Below are 15,990 nucleotides of genomic sequence, written 5' to 3'. Positions count from 1 at the left end.
GCATTGCCACACCTTTATCTATTGGTCATAATCTCCTTGAACAGAGGCCTCTCCAAAATATGGGCTACCCTCCACACGTTCTATCCCTTCAACTGATTGAAAGCCCTGAGCGTGTCAGTTTCCTCAGCTCCCAACTCCAGAAGCTCATTCATAGCATGCCAGCGTATGACGTATACAATGCTTAATCTGGCATGAGCTTTTGTGGTATGAGGTGTTGCACCGACACTAATTCGAACCTAGGTTTCCATTGGATCTAACCAACTGTCTTCAGTGTTTCGAGATGCTCCTCATACCCATCCGGGAGTCCTGGGTGAGCACTTACTGCAGGGTAACCATCTAACCATACATGGTAAGCCTGTTAATCTGGCACTCCCAGTTTCCCCTCCACATATTCCGGATCTACTCTTCCCGCAACAATCAATTGTTCATCTTGCTCTCTATCCTACATCAATGCTACCGTGTGGGGCCGTTGTTTATTCGCCAACCCCTTTTCCAACTCTGAAAATGATTGCGTGGATGTCCCACAGGCAAGCTTGAGCTGTCACCTTGCAGCACCTGCCTGGCCAAGAAATGGATGCGATATTGGAGGCAAGTCCACCAGGTCGCAAATTCATTACGTGCAGGATTCAGAGTCAAGTCTTTGAAAGATCATCGATGAAGCAACAGAATATGCTACGGTGCAACTTTTCCATCGACACTCGCGGTACAGCGAAAGGGAGTGCTCAAGGCAGCCATCCCTTGCTGGCAGAAGCTCCGGCCGGGCTGATCAGCTAAATCCGCCGATCGGCAGCGCCCCATCCTCTATTGATTCCACATTGCTTGTCCGAAGGATCAGGAACCATTGAGAATCGTCAACCACTACAGGAGCGTCCTGCTAGGGGGGATCTCATGCATGGTCTGCATGTTGGCTCAGCTGATGGCCTGCTGTGCGCTGCTCTTCGGTATCTCATTTTGCGCTCTTCCACGACCAAAACCCGCTGATCGCACAGTTCCATGTCAAGATGGACGATTCTTACTGCAATCGTGGACTCAGTTCCCTGAAATGTAATTTGAGTGTGCCATCTCGTGCTTCTGACCAACGGCATAGCAGATAAGCGAACCACAGCTGATAACCACTAAGAACCCACAATCAACATCGATACGCGACCATCCACATTCCTGCCACTCTCATTGGCCAGTCTACCACTTCTCGAGTCACATCGCGCTAGCCTGCATGCTTTGCAGCTTCAGCCTTTCCAGGCTATGTACTGTACTTTTGCGTGGCTTGTGCCTCAAGTGACAGGTTCGACATGCCTGCCACTCAAATACGCAAGACACGACCCGGAATCTGAAAGCTTGTTGTGGTGGTGGCTCTAGGGGCAAATGCGATTGTCCTCTGAAGGCTGCATATATCTCGAGCAGTCTTAACCTTTGGCCCTTTCTCTTCCTACCGGCAAGCTACAAATAGCTAGCTGTATAGCCAAGTGACATGGTTCTTCGAGCCGTGCTTGATCCGCTTGTGAAGCGGAATAACATTCTCGTGAGACCACCCCTCGTGTATTTCGTAGGCTGCGTGCTGATTGGGTTATCAGAGCTCTGACAATGATCCTAACGTTGGCTCCTCGCGGGGCAACGCTTCCTCGACAAGTTCCGATGTAATAGGAGATTTCGGACTTGGTGGGGGCTCAACTTCCCTTTCAGCATTTCTAACAACTTTGATCCCTGCCTTGGTGATCGCGGCCTTCTGGTTTGGCTTGTTTCTGATCTGTCGGCGAACTCAACTGCGGTGGTATGCACCCAGAACTCATCTGCCTTGCTGGCATAAACAGTACGTAGCATCCATCCCAAGCTCATTTGCTGTCACGACGACTTACTTAGAACTTCCGTAGTGAGCGAGCCCCACGTTTGCCATCAGGCTTTGTCAATTGGTTCGGAGAGTTCTTTAGGATCAATGATGCTCAGGTGCTGCATAACTCGTCTCTGGACGGCTATCTGTTCTTGCGATTCCTGCGTGTTCTGTCTGCGACATGTTTCACTGGATGTGTGATCACTTGGCCTATCCTGTTGCCTATACATGCCACCGGAGGTGCAGGGAATACCCAACTCGATGCGCTGAGTTTCAGCAACGTCACGGATCCTAAGCGTTATTACGCTCATGCCGTCATGGCATGCATATTCTTCAGTGAGGTGATCTTCTCAGGGTACTTCTGAACGTCGCTTACAGTTGAAAGCATTTGTTTTCTTTGTTATCACGCGAGAGAGCGTGTTTTATGCCAACTTGCGACAGGCGTACTTGAACTCCCCTGCGTATGCGCGTCGTATATCGTCCAGGACGGTGCTTTTCATGTCGGTGCCCGAGGAATACAAGAATGAGGAGACACTGCGACAGGTCTTTGGACAATCAATCCGGCGAATGTGGATTACTTCCGACTGTAAGAAGTTGGACGACAAGGCTCAGAAAAGAGACAAGCTAGCCTATAAGCTCGAAAGCGCCGAAACGAAGCTTATTCGGGCAGCGAATTCAGCTCGTCTTAAGGCCATCAGGAAAGGAGCTTCGCCGTCCAAGTCCTGCTTAGAGGCTGATGCCTGTCATGATTGTGAAGCGGACGCATCGGGCTGGTATCATGGTGTGCGAAGGCCAACTCATCGCCCCAAGCTTTTCGGCAAGAGGGTTGATACGATTCGCTGGTTGCGAACCGAGCTTGTCAAGGTCATTGAAGAGGTCGACGATCTTCAAAAAAAACATAGAAACGGAGAGATGAAGAATCTATCCGCAGTCTTCATTGAGTTTCACACACAGAATGATGCGCAAATCGCCCTACAAACGCTGTCGCATCATCAGCCATTGCATATGACCCCACGCTTCATCGGTATCTCTCCCAGTGAGGTCGTTTGGTCAGCATTGAATCTTAGCTGGTGGCAGCGTATCGGGCGCAGGTTCTTGGTTCAAGGCGGTCTTGCAGCTCTGGTCATATTTTGGTCTATCCCATCCGCCTTGGTCGGCACACTTTCAAACATCAGTTCTCTTACCAACCTTGTGCCATTTCTGGGCTTTTTGAACGACTTACCAGATGTGATCATCGGCCTCATCTCGGGGCTGTTGCCGTCTGCTGCTCTTTCGATGCTAATGTCATTAGTCCCTGTTATCTGTCGAGGTATGGTTCATCCTACTTTTTGTGAGACTGGTTTGTAACGAAGTATACAGCATGTGCCAGATGCGCAGGTGTGCCTTCAGATGCCCGTGTTGAGCTTTTCACCCAAAGTGCACATTTCTGCTTCCAAGTGGTCCAAGTATTTCTTGTCACTACCTTGACATCTGCCGCATCCGCGGCGACTGCGCAGATCATTAAAAACCCGCTGTCGGCCAAAGACCTTCTGGCTCAGAACTTACCCAAGGCTACCAATTTCTACATCTCATACTTTCTTCTACAGGGCCTGACCATGAGCTCTATGGCGATAGTGCAAGTCGCTGGAGCAGTTGTGTTCAAATTTATCACGACCTTCCTTGACCGCACACCACGCCGACTGTACCGGCGATGGGCGACACTGAGTGGTCTCAGCTGGGGAAATGTCTTTCCTGTTTTCACGAACATGGGCGTGATAGGTATGTTGTCCCGCTCAGTCCGATGTGCTACTAGCTGAACAACCGCCATAATTTAGCTCTGACATACTCCTGCATCGCCCCCTTGATCCTCGGGTTCGCATTCGTCGGTCTTTACCTCGTCTACCAAGCCTACCGGTACAACTTCCTCTTTGTGTACGATCTCCGCATCGACACCAAGGGTCTCGTCTACCCACGAGCCCTTCAACACCTGATGACCGGCCTCTACCTGGCAGATATCTGTATGATCGGTCTCTTCGCCATCAAAGGCGCCATCGGGCCCCTGATCATCATGGTAATCTACTTAATCCTCATCGTTCTCGCCCACATGTCCCTCAATGAAGCCCTTGCCCCCTTGAACTCCTTCCTTCCCCGCACCCTCGACGTGGAGGAATCCGCTCAACTCGCCAAAGAGGCTTCCGCAGCGTCCACACCTCTTGACACGAGTCCCCCCCAGCTGCACCTCAAAAGCAAATGGCAATCTGTTTGGCGGTGGTTTCACCCCAACCTCTACCGTGACTACGCCGCTATTCGAGGTAAAGTACCCCGCGACCACATGGAAATTCGATACTCGGAGGCGGAGCAAAACAACGCGTATTTTGAGCCATGCATCACCTCCCGAACGCCAACGGTATGGATTCCACGGGACAGATGGGGTTTCAGTCAGCAAGAGGTTGTGGACACTGATCCCTTGATACCCATCACAAACGAGGGGGCGCATCTGAGTGAAAAGAACAAAATTGTCTGGGATAAATTTGACCCGAAGTTACCATTGTGGGAGTTGAAGATTCTGTATTGAGGTGACCTTGGCGTCGAATTATGAACTGTTATGAATGAGAGAACGATACTACCCCCTATGCTGGTTATATTGTATGTTGGTTGAGCTGTGCTTGCGTGATCAGTTAGAATCGGTTTCGCACGCTAGAACACATCATTCATGCGTTTGATTATTCCCTTCTGATAGGTCGAAATAGTCCAAGTGAATGACTGACACTATCAACATGACGTAGCCGTGATGTTACCCTATACGCACATCAACACACAAAAGCATCAACCATCAGCGATTATCACCAAGTGTAGATGACTTACTAAAGTCTTACTTTAGTTTTCGCATCCAGGATGAAGATCGCTCTCCTCGGTCCAACCGGCCAGATCGGCCAAGCAATCCTACGCGCCCTCCTCACCACCACTTCTCATCATGTCCTTCAGATCGTCGCAACGCAATCCGAATCCTCCGCACGCGATCAAGCCAAGAGCTTCACATCCGACCAGAGTCAACGTCTGTCGACTGCAGTTGTCGACCTTCTTTCCGCCACAGCCGACGATCTCAGCCCCCATCTGACTGGCGTCAAGGTCGTGATCAGCGCCCTGAACGGCAAAGCGCTGGCCGCGCAACGAACCGTCCAGGACGCCGCGGCCCACGCAGGCGTTGAACGCTTTTACCCCAGCGAGTATGGGATGCACCATATCTACCAGCCCCCGGGAGAGGATGATCCAATGGGATACCTACATCCTGCACGTTTACCACTCCCTTTTAAACCAGCACATACAAACCCTCCAAACTAACCAACTCCCCACCAGATATGGAACCTCAAATCCACCGCCAACGAGCAATGCCTCCACCACCCCGCCATCCTCGCCGGCAAGATGAGCTACACCCTCATCGGCTGCGGCGACTTCTACAACCAATCCCGCGAAACGACCTGGTGTCCCTGGGTCAACCCCGATCCGCCCGACCCCTACCCCCTGCACATCCTGGGGGACGCGGACGCGAAGGTCGACTTCACGCACATCGAGGACCTCGCCGCCTTCCTCGTGGAGACCGTCCAGCACCCCGAGATCTCCGCAAACTGCACGCTGAACTTTGTGAGTGACCGCATCTCATACAACGAGATCGCGGCGCTGCTGGAGCGGTTCTCGGGCAGGACGGTGGAGAAGACGGTGTGGCCGCTCGAGGTGATGCACCGCGTGTGGAAGGATCCCGAGGGGGCGATCCCGCCAGAGGTGATGGGGAAGAGTGTGTTTCCGGATGAGTTCTGGATTTTGGTCAAGGGGATGCAGGGGGCCGGGCGGTTTGTGAGGCCGCCGGGCGAGGTGCACAATGGGCTCTTTCCGGGGGTCGAGGTTAGGACCTTTGAGAGGTATTTCGGGGAGATGTTCGGGGGAGAGAGAAAGTAGAGGTGTGATTTGGAAGTTTTCAGCGGTGGGATGGGGGTGGTGATGTTTATGATAAAAGATTTGGGTGTTTGTGAGATGTCAATGGTTGGTCTGTACAGTGATTGGGATGTTGTGGAGTTGTGGCTTGCAGGATATACAATTAGTCGTGGTGGAGGTGCTGTCATCTCCAAGGTTCCCCTCTCTCAACTACTTCTTCTTCTCCACACTCTCCACTCACTCACTAACTCATACCACACCATCTGCCTCACTTTGACCCTCCGCCCAATGTCTCTGCAATCCAAAATCGTCTATCACTGCGTAACCACTCTCGTCACGGGAAGCCTAAAGCTAAAGCCACTATCTGCACTATTGCCAAATGCACCAAGCATGCGCCGTCATCAAAACCAATATTGGGATGCGTCAGATGTCATGCTCAGGCTCTCTCCCTCCTCCCCTCACACCACCTGCAATCCAGATCCCTATCCACCACTCATCTCATCAATCATGAAAGGACCTTTACCTTCCCCTCAGCCACTAATGCACCTCATCTGCAGCTTGGTCCACCCCAATTGCAGCTTTACCCTTTCCAACACGGCCAACCCCGCCAGCCACCAGGAACCAATCCACCACGGAGAAATCAGGACGCAGCCCGAATAGCTTGACTCGGGTGGCTGCGAGGCGCACATCACACCTGATAGAATCGTCTATAGCCTAAATACTGTACACAACTTCCCATATTGTTTACCACCCCCTCTTGAACATGCCACAAATCCGCCAGCAAACCTGGTGTGGGTTTCACCTACCTGGTCATCGTGTCGCTCTTTCCCCCATCTACATACAGGATTCTTTCCTTGACCCCCCTGGGGACCCCCGCTTCACCACAATTTCCAGCAATATAAGTAACGATCGTCGTTCCCCTCGCCGCCGTCATGGCTGGTCTTGCGGTTCCAGCATCATTCCACTCCTTGTAATTCCAGGGTCATTGTTGGAGATACTGAGATACAATTCACCTAGTCACTATGTTGGTGTCTTCGTTGACGGTGTTGGCGTTCATGTCCAGGGCCAATGCCCTGGTCCGGCAAGATGATGTGGTACGAGGATCGGGATTAAGTCCAAACTTTTCTTCGTGCTTCAGAGGCTAAATGCAAAAAGGGCCGCGTGCCTGCCCTGGGCTGGAATTCGTGGAACGCGTTCAATTGCGAAATCGACGCAGATAAGATTCTCACGGCCGCCAACGAGGTCATAGACCTGGGGTTGAAGGGCCTTGGTTACGAGTATATCAACAGTGAGCCCATATACTACCCTGGAACCCTTTCAAAACTTACACTGCTAATCAACTGCACGTCATCTTAGTTGACGACTGCTGGTCCATCAAGTCCGGGCGCAACACAACCACCAAGCGCATAATCCCGGACCCTGATAAGTTTCCCGATGGAATCTCCGGTCTGGTGGATCAGATCCATGCTCTGGGTCTGAAAGTCGGCATCTATAGCAGTGGGTCATACGGTCATACTCTATGGAAGAGAAAAGCTTACGCATCACAGGTGCCGGTCTGACCACCTGCGCTGGCTACCCAGCTAGTCTTGGGTATGAGAAGATTGACGCGCAGACCTTTGCCGAATGGGGCATTGACTGTAACGCATCTTTACCCCAATCCCCCAGCTCGTCCCCTTCTATCTCCCTCAACTAATTGCCTCAATACAGACCTCAAGTACGACAACTGCGGTGTCCCAACCAATCAGACCGACCAATACACCGCCTGCGTGCCCGACAGCACCAACGGTGGTCCCTACCCGAACGGCACCTGCCCGGGACTCGCAGACGCTGCCCCGGCCAGGTACGACTGGTCGAAATCGACGACGGCGAAGCGCTACCAGGCCATGCGCGATGCCCTTCTCAGCGTGAACCGGACCATCCTCTACTCTCTTTGTGACTGGGGTCAAGCCGACGTGAATGCCTGGGGAAATGCAACCGGCAATTCGTGGCGCATGTCGGGCGACATTACACGTAGGACTCCCTTCTCTTTCCCAGCACCGGCTTTCCATTCTAACCTCATCCTCTATCTTCGTTCTCCTCCTTTTTCCCCTTCCATTCCGCTTCAAGAATTAAGCACTAACCAGAGAATGCAGCGAACTGGACCCGCATCGCTGAAATTGCCAACGAAAACTCCTTGCTCATGAACTACGCCAATTTCTGGGGCCACCCGGACCCGGATATGCTGGAAGTTGGGAATGGAAACCTGACGCTGGCTGAGAACCGCGCCCACTTCGCTCTCTGGGCGATCATGAAGAGCCCTCTGATTATTGGCACTCCTGTATGTTTTTGCCCCTCTACCCCCAACAACAACAAAATTCCCCCCCTCTCCCCCAGAAACCTCATCCACTGCCCCAGAACTAACTTCTTGCGTACAAAAAGTTGGACTCGATCGACGCAGCCCACCTGGCCATCCTGAGCAACAAGGACCTCCTCGCCTTCAACCAAGACCCTCTAGTGGGCCGCCCCGCCTACCCCTACAAATGGGGCTACAACGCCGACTGGACCTTCGACCCGTTGCACCCGGCCGAGTACTGGTCCGGGCCGTCGTCCACGCTCAACGGGACGCTGGTGTTGATGCTGAACTCGGAGGATCGCGCCCAGACCCGGACCGCGTACTGGAAGGAAGTGCCCGAGCTGCAGGGGAAACATCGCGGGCGCCGCGGGACGGGGTTCCGGGTGCGGAATGCCTGGACGGGCAATGATCTGGGGTGTGTCCGGGATAAGTATAGTGTGAAGTTGGCGCCTCACGATGCTGCTATTCTCGTGGTGGGGGATGTTTGTTGATCACTTCTTCTTTTCAAAAATCTCCGGCTGGGTGGTAGTGCCTCAAATAGTTGGGAAGTGGTAGGTTGCTTGATCCTAGCGCACAGACAGTATATTGTAAGGTGGGCTTCAGCAGAAGGGAGAATATGGGAGCACGGTATGAAAGAGCCGGAGGTTGATGGTGACACAATCGATGTTTCTATCTTCATAGTTTTCAACTCGGTGGTAAAAACATATCCTGATATTTTCCGGAACCACTTCCAAATGTCCATTCCACCCAATCCCGACGGAGGGAAATCAATCGAGAGAAAGAAAAATAGAGTAAATACCTAAATAGGAACCTGTCCAACCCCAGTGTCACAGACAGCCAGTAGGGGATCCACATCTACTACAACGACCCAAGAGTCCAGGTCAAATTGACCTCATTACAACATTATCCGTACGTTTACCCACAAGCATACAGCATGACCACCGCCGCCGCAGCTCACCGCCACAGATCCTGCCGACTATCGCGTCGCCAGCCCCCACTACTCTTGGGCCGACCGTCATCATCTTCGACCGGCACGGCCAGGAACCCGCCAAACCCGTTCCCGACCAGGACGCTCTTGCGCGCGTCGCCGCCCCAAGTGCGACTCAGCTGGGCGTCGTGGAAGCTCACGGGCCGCGTGGTGCTGGCGCGGCGGCCGCGCGTCGACGGCGGCTCGTACGGCGTGAAGTTCCACTCGAGCTCGTCGAGCCCCTTGCTGTAGACGTTCAGCGGCTGGGAGAGGCCCCCGTGGAAGAATTGGGGGGCCCCCAGCGCGCCCTCGCCGCCGCCGCCGAGCAGACGCGGAGGCGGGGCGAGCAGCAGGGTCTCGGGGAAGGTCGAATCGCGCACGTACAGGTCGCGAAGCGCGGGCAGGGCGTGGGACATGAGCGAGGAGATGAGGTAGGTGTAGTAGGAGGCGGCGATGGGCGGGAGAGTGCCGGTTTTGGGGCTGGCGGCGGAGGTGATCTCGTAGTGGAGGAGGGCGAGGGAGCGGGAGGCGAGCGGGGGCACGCGGGTGGTGTCGACGGGGAACGAGCGGGTGACCTCCTGGTTGACGGAGAAGGAGCGCAGTTGCGGCGCCACGGAGAGGATCTGGTGGTAGGTCGCCGGGAGGACGCCGGTGGCGGAGAGGGTCAGGGAGTGCAGGGTTTTGCGGTTGAGGGGCAGAGAGAAGAAGTCGACAAGCCCGCTTGCCGTGACGTTCGGGGTATCGCGGAGGGTGAGGCGCTGGACGGCCGGGAACGCGGGGAGGGTATCGGAGGGCGCGAAGGCGGAGTCGTCGAGCCAGGGCAGGTCGTCGAGGGTGAGTTCCCGGAGGTGGGAGAAGGAGGCGAGGCCCATCCGCAGGATGTGCGGCTCGATCTGCAGCCGGGACAGCTCGAGGACCTCCAGATTCACCCAGAGCGGGGAGTCGGGCAGCTGCGAAAAGCTGCCCTCGGCCCCGTGTCGGTAGCTCATCCGGCGAAGATCCTGGCACCGACCGATGAGCTCCTGCTTCAAGGCCAGGCACGAGGGGTCGTCGCTGAAGATTCCGGCGGGGAGGTCGACATAGCGGAGGTTTGGCAGGACGGAGATGGTGCGGGCTATTTCGCTTTTGCTCGCCTCGCGAGTCATGTATGGCATGCGGAGAGAGAGAACCCGATGTCCCAGATCGGACGATTCTCGCACGGTCTGCATGAAGAGTCGGAGCCGGACCTGGGGCGCATCGATGGCTTCCCCGTTGCGATTCATGAACGAGCGTCGCTTTCGTTTGGCGGATAGTTCCACTTCGAGTTCGCAGTAATGGACGGGGTCAATGCGGACGTGAGAGTATCTAAGCAAGAAAAAACAACTCGTTAGACGTGTGCTGCGCTGAAGATGGTCGCTGGTACCTACAGTAAAGCCCGGGCTTCCAGATACCAGCGCTGGCAGACCAATGCGCAGTGGGCCAGGTCGCGCATGTCACAGAGCATGCAACCATCCTCAGTCATGGACTCCTCCGATGTTTCATAGCTGTCATCAACGGTGTGTGGACATACGGCGGCGAAGATACGATGCAGAATCGGTCGTGGGAGGGATTTGGTCAAGTCTTGGTTGGAGGTCGATCGGGGATAGGCGTCGATGTCGGTGCGGAGATGGTCGTAGGTGGCCGCATTCCCCGCACTGTGGTTCCTGGAGGAATGTCTGCGAAGTCGGCTCAGAAGACCCATCATGCAAGATCCACCACCTGAAAGGACATGGATTGGAGGGGAACTGAGGGGATGGGAAGGGCGAGTCGATGCCTCGCAAAGATGACACAGAAAAAAACCAAGTAGGAGATTAGGACAGACAAGAAGGTGAAAGGATGATCGGAGTTTGGAGATAAAGAAGGCTGAAACGCGGATGGAGACAAGCTAAGCGAGAAGCGGAGAACAAGAAGAGCAGAAGAAGCCGGCGAGAACGGGAGGAAGAGGTATAATTAAGCCCTGAGACTTGTACCTTCACGTAACGCGAGAGAGCGTTCATTCGATGCACAAGAGATGCATGCACCCGCCGTTCGTTTGGATTTGGGAGGCGGGGAGTCGGTGATTGGCATTTCTCCTCAAGCGAAATGACAGGGTGTCGCCCGCCAAGAGTTTCCTATATTAAGGGCGGGGGTTTCAGGTTGAGTTGGAGTGGAGGAGAGTGCTTCCTGACACTGAACGGGTGGGTTTCATCTTGCAGGGTCGGATCAGAGGAAGTGAGAACAGGTTGTCAGGATATCTTCCGAGTGGTGAGAGTTTGTTGTTTTTTGTTGAGGTGACGTTGTGTTCCGAACGGGGGAGAAGAGAGGAAGCTGAGGGAAGGAAGATGGCTGTATGGGATGACCAATGCGGTCTAGTGTTGAATTCGTTGGCTTTGCAATCAAACGTCAGTATTTCCATTTCTATTTCCATTGTCATGTCCATGCAGTCATGGTTCACAATGTATCCCTTATTTATCCCATAGTCACCCATTGGAATAGACAAATGACGGCAACTCCGGTTGCAAAACATCGGCTATAATGCTATACTTGGGCTCCGTGGCTGAGTTGGGAAAGCATCAGGATCCGGTCCCAATCAACCCTGAGAAATGGGAATACATTAGACCGCCACTTTTTAATTGCCAATCCTCGATCTGATCAAGATCTTCTGTCCTGTTTTTCTAGCATCAATGCTTAGCCCCTCACAAGACATTCAACCAGCCACAATGACAAACGGGCCAGCCACGCTTCATAGTAGCTGCATCACTTGTGCTGATATCCTTACCTCGCCTCCTTGATATGCCCTCTCAAAACAATCTGACCAGCAATATAAAGACCTTTACGTCTGATCCTCTTCGTTGCATATCAAGCTACATGAACCCATCGTCATCGTCTTGAATCCAATGCTTGTTTGAAGTAAACGCCTTGGTAGGCTCGCTTGGGCGGTAAATACATCTATCTGTACGGCACTCAACACCTCCTAGAGTGACAACGAAGTCCCCAACAGAGACGATCGGAGACACAACACCTTCAGACGGACGATAGGGCAGATACTAAGTACGCACGTACATTACAATCCGATGACAAAGCTTCCAGTTAAGATCCAGCCATCGCAGCGATTCCCCCCAGGTTGACAGCCTGATTTATTCATAGTAACAAGCCACTAACCCAAACCACTAACTGCCATTGATTGCACCCACCAGCAACCAGCCAGACCTTAATTAAGCTTATTTACAATCGCTCAATTCTTCACCCCCAGAAAACACCCTAGACCCTTTTTTCCAGTCCCAAGCAGCTCAACAACCGTCGCAATAATTCTGTCATTTTGCCATTCTGTTTCCAAGCCCCCCAGCCCACGTCCGTCATCGAATACATCGTCATGACATCATCCGCAGTTCCAGACCCTGCACAGAAAAGCCCACGACAGTCTCTTGTATAAATAGGAGATACTCAGCGAGTCACACGACATTTAGTTTCGTGGTTCAAATTGAACGACAATCGTAGTTTCCTACATTCTCTGTGATATGCGATCGACGCCCTTTCGACTCTGGACCCCCATCCTTCGCCCAACCCCCAAATTCTACCAGCCAGCAGCAGCAGCAGCAGCAACAACAGCCCGCAGCACTCAATTCCTGCGCTTCATCTCAACGACCCAACACAGAAACAACTCGACCGAGATGTCGGACAAACCCGAAGGCACCAAGGACATGGCCCAGCGCCCGCCTTACCAGCACCGGTCCGCCGAGGACTTCGGCGAGGTCAAGTGGCGCGGCAGGTGTCAGTGTGGGCAAGTAAAATACAAGCTTAACAAGGAGAAGCCACTCAAGGCGAAGTTCTGTCACTGTCGCGGGTGTCAGATGACCCATGGTGAGTTCATCGTGATGGAAGCAGAAGACGCTGCGGATGATAGCTAACTGAAACCCCCCCCCTCCCCCAGCCGCCCCCTTCCAATGGGCCGCCATCTTCCACAAGGAGAACCTGCTCTTCGAAAAGGGCGCCGAGGGGCTTGCATTCTACTCCTCCACCAACAAGACCCGCGATTACTCCCTCCCCACCAAGGTCTTCTGTTCGTGGTGCCGGTCGCCGATCATGGACGAGGGACGTAATGTCTGTCTGCTGTTCCCGGAGACGATCGAGTGCGGAGACACCGACGCAGAGCGTCTGGAGTGGCGGAAGGCTTTTGAGGTTGAGTAAGTCATGTTCTTCTTGCACCCCGCGCGCGAGCGTGCGCCGGGGGATGCAGCTGCTCGTTCTTTGCTAACGCGGTATCCTAGTTGTCACATCTTCTACAACCAGCGGGTCGTAGAGATCCCAGATGGCAAGCCCAAGTGGGCTGGGATGGACGAAGACAGTGAAAGGGTCGATGATATGGGCAAGCCCACGGAATAAGAATCGGAAGCAGTATCCTCTGGGTCTAATAACCTGTGACCACCCTGGACCACGTACACGATTTTGGTCAGCGATACGAGTCAGACGAGTGCACGATAAACGATCAGCATGATATGTATACTAGGAATTTTATGGATAGTCATATGTTAGACCAAAAACGTGATCGACATGTGAGTAAACCAATCACATTCCTTGTAGGAGAAACATGCTGGTGTTGGGGAAGCCGGTGTCAGGCTGGGCGTCGCCGGCCGCCCTATCAGGCGCGATGCAAATGTGATGGCACTGCATGCTCATGTTCCAATTACCCCGGCCCGATGTCACCCTAGGCATGGGTCATGCTGGTCCATCAGTCAACGGAAGTCCCGAGCCCCTAATGTGAGAAGCCCATCGGAGGATATCCACTTCAGAAGTTCAATCAGTCGGTATAGCGCGGAGTTGTCAGCCGACGAGGCTGATGTGATGATTTGAGATACATCTATAAGACTGCTCTCCGCACAACCACGCAACAATGCCAACATCCAGGGCCCCCAGATCCATGTATAGATCCTTTCCACAATGTGGCCAGCCTGCCGAAGCACCGTGCTCGCGGCGTTGGCCGCCCAAGCGCTAGCCGTCACGCAAATCACGGACGCTGACATGCAAACCCTGCTGAACCAAGACGGCGTCGAGCTTGCGGACCGCTACGCGCCGCTCTGGTTCTTCGGTCAAGCCCTGCACGAGGTGCCATGCTACCCGACCTGGGCCTTCGGGGGCTCGCCGGGCTCGCCCGACGTATACGACGCGGCGCACCAGACCTCACCGGCGCCGCAATGCGAATACCCCGACGTGGGCTGCGAATGCCGCAACCCGGGCGTCGACGCCGGGAATCCCGGCCCAGCGTTCCCGATCTACTACACCGTGCAGCGGTGCAATGAGACCGAAGTGCGCGTGGTCTATAATCTCTTCTATGAGAAGGACGGGGCCAAGGTGCTCGACCTCATTGACACCGGTCATGACTAGTGAGTGTACCGCTTGCGGCTGTTTGTCTTTCGGCAACATCAAACGGGCCTAATCTCGGAGATGTAGTGACTGGGAAAGAGTCATCATCGTGCACTCGCGCGACGCGAACGAGCTGTGGGCGCCTTCTCGCGCACTGCTCTCCGCTCATAGCGGCTACCATAATCTAGCCTGGAGTCAGATCCACAGCACGCTGACGAGCGAGGAGATCGCGGCTGGCGACGCGCGTGCACCGGAAGGGGTGCGTGGGAATGACCATCCGAAGGTGTATGTCTCGTGGTCGAAGCACGCGCATTTCGACACCAGGGATACGGTCTGGGTCGACCCGATCAGCCAGTCCACGGACAATGCGTTTCGGAGTAATGATTGGTGGTATTATGTCGAGCAGCAGTACTATGTAAGTTTTCCTTTCGTTTCGTCGATTCTGCTAACAGACAGCCCAAAAAAGATTCGATCGGATAATTCCACCGAGGCAGGGAAAGCCTTGGGCAGCACGGATTGGGGTTCGGCGACCAGCAATCCTCCGTCTGTGCAGGCAAGCGTGTGCTCGGCTTCATGAGGAACGGGGCGGTATTCTTTGGGGGTATAGATCCGGAAAGGACAATAGACTTCCTTTTGCCATGTAATGAAGACAATGTTTTGTGTATAGTGTCGACGCGGAGAGCCTGTAGAATTGCAGCGATAAATAATGCGCGGATCTCGCAAATGACGTCGACGGACCCGTCTCTCCTCCCCCACCTGAAATTCGTTCCTCTGAGTCTAGCTCCAACCTTCAGCTCCAACAAAGTCAACACCACCAAATCCCACCTCCTTTCCTACATCTCCATCTATCGCATCAGTACGTGACTCTCCCTCTCTCAAAATCAAGCACTTGACCCCCTCTCACTTCACTCACCCACCACCTAACCCCTCCCCAATAACCCCCCCAAAAGAATCAAACTAACCCCCTCTCCCAAGACACCCACCAAAAAAAATGTCCTGGTTCCAAAAATCCTTCACCCTCCCCTCCCGCTCGCGGGGCAGCTACCTGATCACGGACCAGGTGCTCTCGGAGCTGCCCGAGATCCGGGACTACAAAGTCGGGATGCTGCACCTGTTCGTGCAGCACACCAGCTGCGCGCTCTCGCTGAACGAGAACTGGGACGAGGACGTGCGGGCCGACATGAGCGACGCGCTGGACCGCATCGCCCCCTACGACAAGAAGGGGACCCTGTACCGCCATTCCGCTGAGGGGGAGGATGATATGCCGGTTTGTTTTTGGCCTTTCCCTTGGAAGATGCTGTGCTTTGGGGGGAGGGGGGTTGATATGGGTACTGTTACTGGTAATGTTGTAACATGAAACTAATCTGGGTTTAAACTGGGACAGGCGCATATCAAGTCGGCGTTGGTTGGGGCTTCGGTTACGATCCCGATCACGAACGGTCGGTTGGCGACGGGGACATGGCAGGGGATCTGGTATTTGGAATTCCGGACGAGTCGGCACTCGCGGAAGGTGGTGGCTACTATTCAGGGTGAGAAGGCGTGAGTTCGAGGGCTCGAGGGGTGGTATTCTTTGTGATGGGTGGTATATAGCATCCAGCC

General features: G+C 54.1%; 7 protein-coding genes across 7 annotated transcripts; 6 read left to right on the top strand and 1 right to left on the bottom strand.

The window, feature by feature from the left end:
• The first annotated feature begins 1,293 nt into the window (after positions 1-1,293).
• BO82DRAFT_432452 (putative DUF221 domain protein) lies at positions 1,294-4,504 on the top strand. Its single transcript, XM_025640787.1, has 6 exons — positions 1,294-1,519; positions 1,572-1,807; positions 1,869-2,161; positions 2,211-3,134; positions 3,185-3,583; positions 3,640-4,504. Exons 1-6 carry the CDS (start codon positions 1,469-1,471, stop codon positions 4,377-4,379), a joined length of 2,643 nt encoding a protein of 880 aa, XP_025491721.1. The 5' UTR covers positions 1,294-1,468; the 3' UTR covers positions 4,380-4,504.
• A 156-nt stretch (positions 4,505-4,660) lies between these two features.
• BO82DRAFT_432451 (NAD(P)-binding protein) lies at positions 4,661-5,966 on the top strand. Its single transcript, XM_025640786.1, has 2 exons — positions 4,661-5,095; positions 5,162-5,966. Exons 1-2 carry the CDS (start codon positions 4,700-4,702, stop codon positions 5,756-5,758), a joined length of 993 nt encoding a protein of 330 aa, XP_025491720.1. The 5' UTR covers positions 4,661-4,699; the 3' UTR covers positions 5,759-5,966.
• Positions 5,967-6,478: 512 nt separating this feature from the next.
• On the top strand, positions 6,479-8,761 carry BO82DRAFT_335848 (glycoside hydrolase family 27 protein). The gene is made up of 7 exons (XM_025633315.1): positions 6,479-6,828; positions 6,890-7,022; positions 7,091-7,231; positions 7,282-7,371; positions 7,442-7,744; positions 7,867-8,051; positions 8,153-8,761. The coding sequence occupies exons 1-7, from the start codon at positions 6,757-6,759 to the stop codon at positions 8,555-8,557; spliced, it is 1,329 nt and encodes a 442-aa protein (XP_025491719.1). The 5' UTR covers positions 6,479-6,756; the 3' UTR covers positions 8,558-8,761.
• A 259-nt stretch (positions 8,762-9,020) lies between these two features.
• On the bottom strand, positions 9,021-10,753 carry BO82DRAFT_284056 (F-box domain protein; the record flags this gene model as incomplete). Its single annotated transcript, XM_025631443.1, has 2 exons — positions 9,021-10,377; positions 10,440-10,753. 2 exons carry the CDS (start codon positions 10,751-10,753, stop codon positions 9,021-9,023), a joined length of 1,671 nt encoding a protein of 556 aa, XP_025491718.1.
• A 1,948-nt stretch (positions 10,754-12,701) lies between these two features.
• BO82DRAFT_364962 (GFA family protein) lies at positions 12,702-13,413 on the top strand (the record flags this gene model as incomplete). Its single annotated transcript, XM_025636981.1, has 3 exons — positions 12,702-12,891; positions 12,962-13,214; positions 13,299-13,413. The coding sequence occupies 3 exons, from the start codon at positions 12,702-12,704 to the stop codon at positions 13,411-13,413; spliced, it is 558 nt and encodes a 185-aa protein (XP_025491717.1).
• Positions 13,414-13,854: 441 nt separating this feature from the next.
• BO82DRAFT_81106 (uncharacterized protein) lies at positions 13,855-15,367 on the top strand. Its single transcript, XM_025641573.1, has 3 exons — positions 13,855-14,411; positions 14,479-15,247; position 15,367. The coding sequence occupies exons 1-2, from the start codon at positions 13,969-13,971 to the stop codon at positions 14,966-14,968; spliced, it is 933 nt and encodes a 310-aa protein (XP_025491716.1). The 5' UTR covers positions 13,855-13,968; the 3' UTR covers positions 14,969-15,247; position 15,367.
• A 15-nt stretch (positions 15,368-15,382) lies between these two features.
• BO82DRAFT_284082 (YjbQ family protein) lies at positions 15,383-15,934 on the top strand (the record flags this gene model as incomplete). Its single annotated transcript, XM_025631444.1, has 2 exons — positions 15,383-15,658; positions 15,776-15,934. The coding sequence occupies 2 exons, from the start codon at positions 15,383-15,385 to the stop codon at positions 15,932-15,934; spliced, it is 435 nt and encodes a 144-aa protein (XP_025491715.1).
• Between the last annotated feature and the right edge of the window lie 56 nt (positions 15,935-15,990).

This window comes from Aspergillus uvarum (genome assembly GCF_003184745.1).
Source record: "Aspergillus uvarum CBS 121591 unplaced genomic scaffold BO82scaffold_28, whole genome shotgun sequence".
Lineage (NCBI taxonomy): Eukaryota > Fungi > Ascomycota > Eurotiomycetes > Eurotiales > Aspergillaceae > Aspergillus > Aspergillus uvarum.
Note: the sequence above shows the minus strand (reverse complement) of the source record. Positions and strands in the feature narration are given on the sequence as shown.

Coding starts and splice junctions, on each gene's coding strand:
- BO82DRAFT_432452 (XM_025640787.1), top strand. CDS start 1,469: ATGGTTCTTCGAGCCGTGCTTGATCCGCTTGTGAAGCGGAATAACATT. Junction 1,520..1,571: donor TGAAGCGGAATAACATTCTC/GTGAGACCACCC, acceptor TTGGGTTATCAG/AGCTCTGACAATGATCCTAA. Junction 3,584..3,639: donor CACGAACATGGGCGTGATAG/GTATGTTGTCCC, acceptor GCCATAATTTAG/CTCTGACATACTCCTGCATC.
- BO82DRAFT_335848 (XM_025633315.1), top strand. CDS start 6,757: ATGTTGGTGTCTTCGTTGACGGTGTTGGCGTTCATGTCCAGGGCCAAT. Junction 6,829..6,889: donor TGGTCCGGCAAGATGATGTG/GTACGAGGATCG, acceptor AAATGCAAAAAG/GGCCGCGTGCCTGCCCTGGG. Junction 7,372..7,441: donor TGCCGAATGGGGCATTGACT/GTAACGCATCTT, acceptor GCCTCAATACAG/ACCTCAAGTACGACAACTGC.
- BO82DRAFT_81106 (XM_025641573.1), top strand. CDS start 13,969: ATGTGGCCAGCCTGCCGAAGCACCGTGCTCGCGGCGTTGGCCGCCCAA. Junction 14,412..14,478: donor ATTGACACCGGTCATGACTA/GTGAGTGTACCG, acceptor TCGGAGATGTAG/TGACTGGGAAAGAGTCATCA.
- BO82DRAFT_432451 (XM_025640786.1), top strand. CDS start 4,700: ATGAAGATCGCTCTCCTCGGTCCAACCGGCCAGATCGGCCAAGCAATC. Junction 5,096..5,161: donor CAATGGGATACCTACATCCT/GCACGTTTACCA, acceptor ACTCCCCACCAG/ATATGGAACCTCAAATCCAC.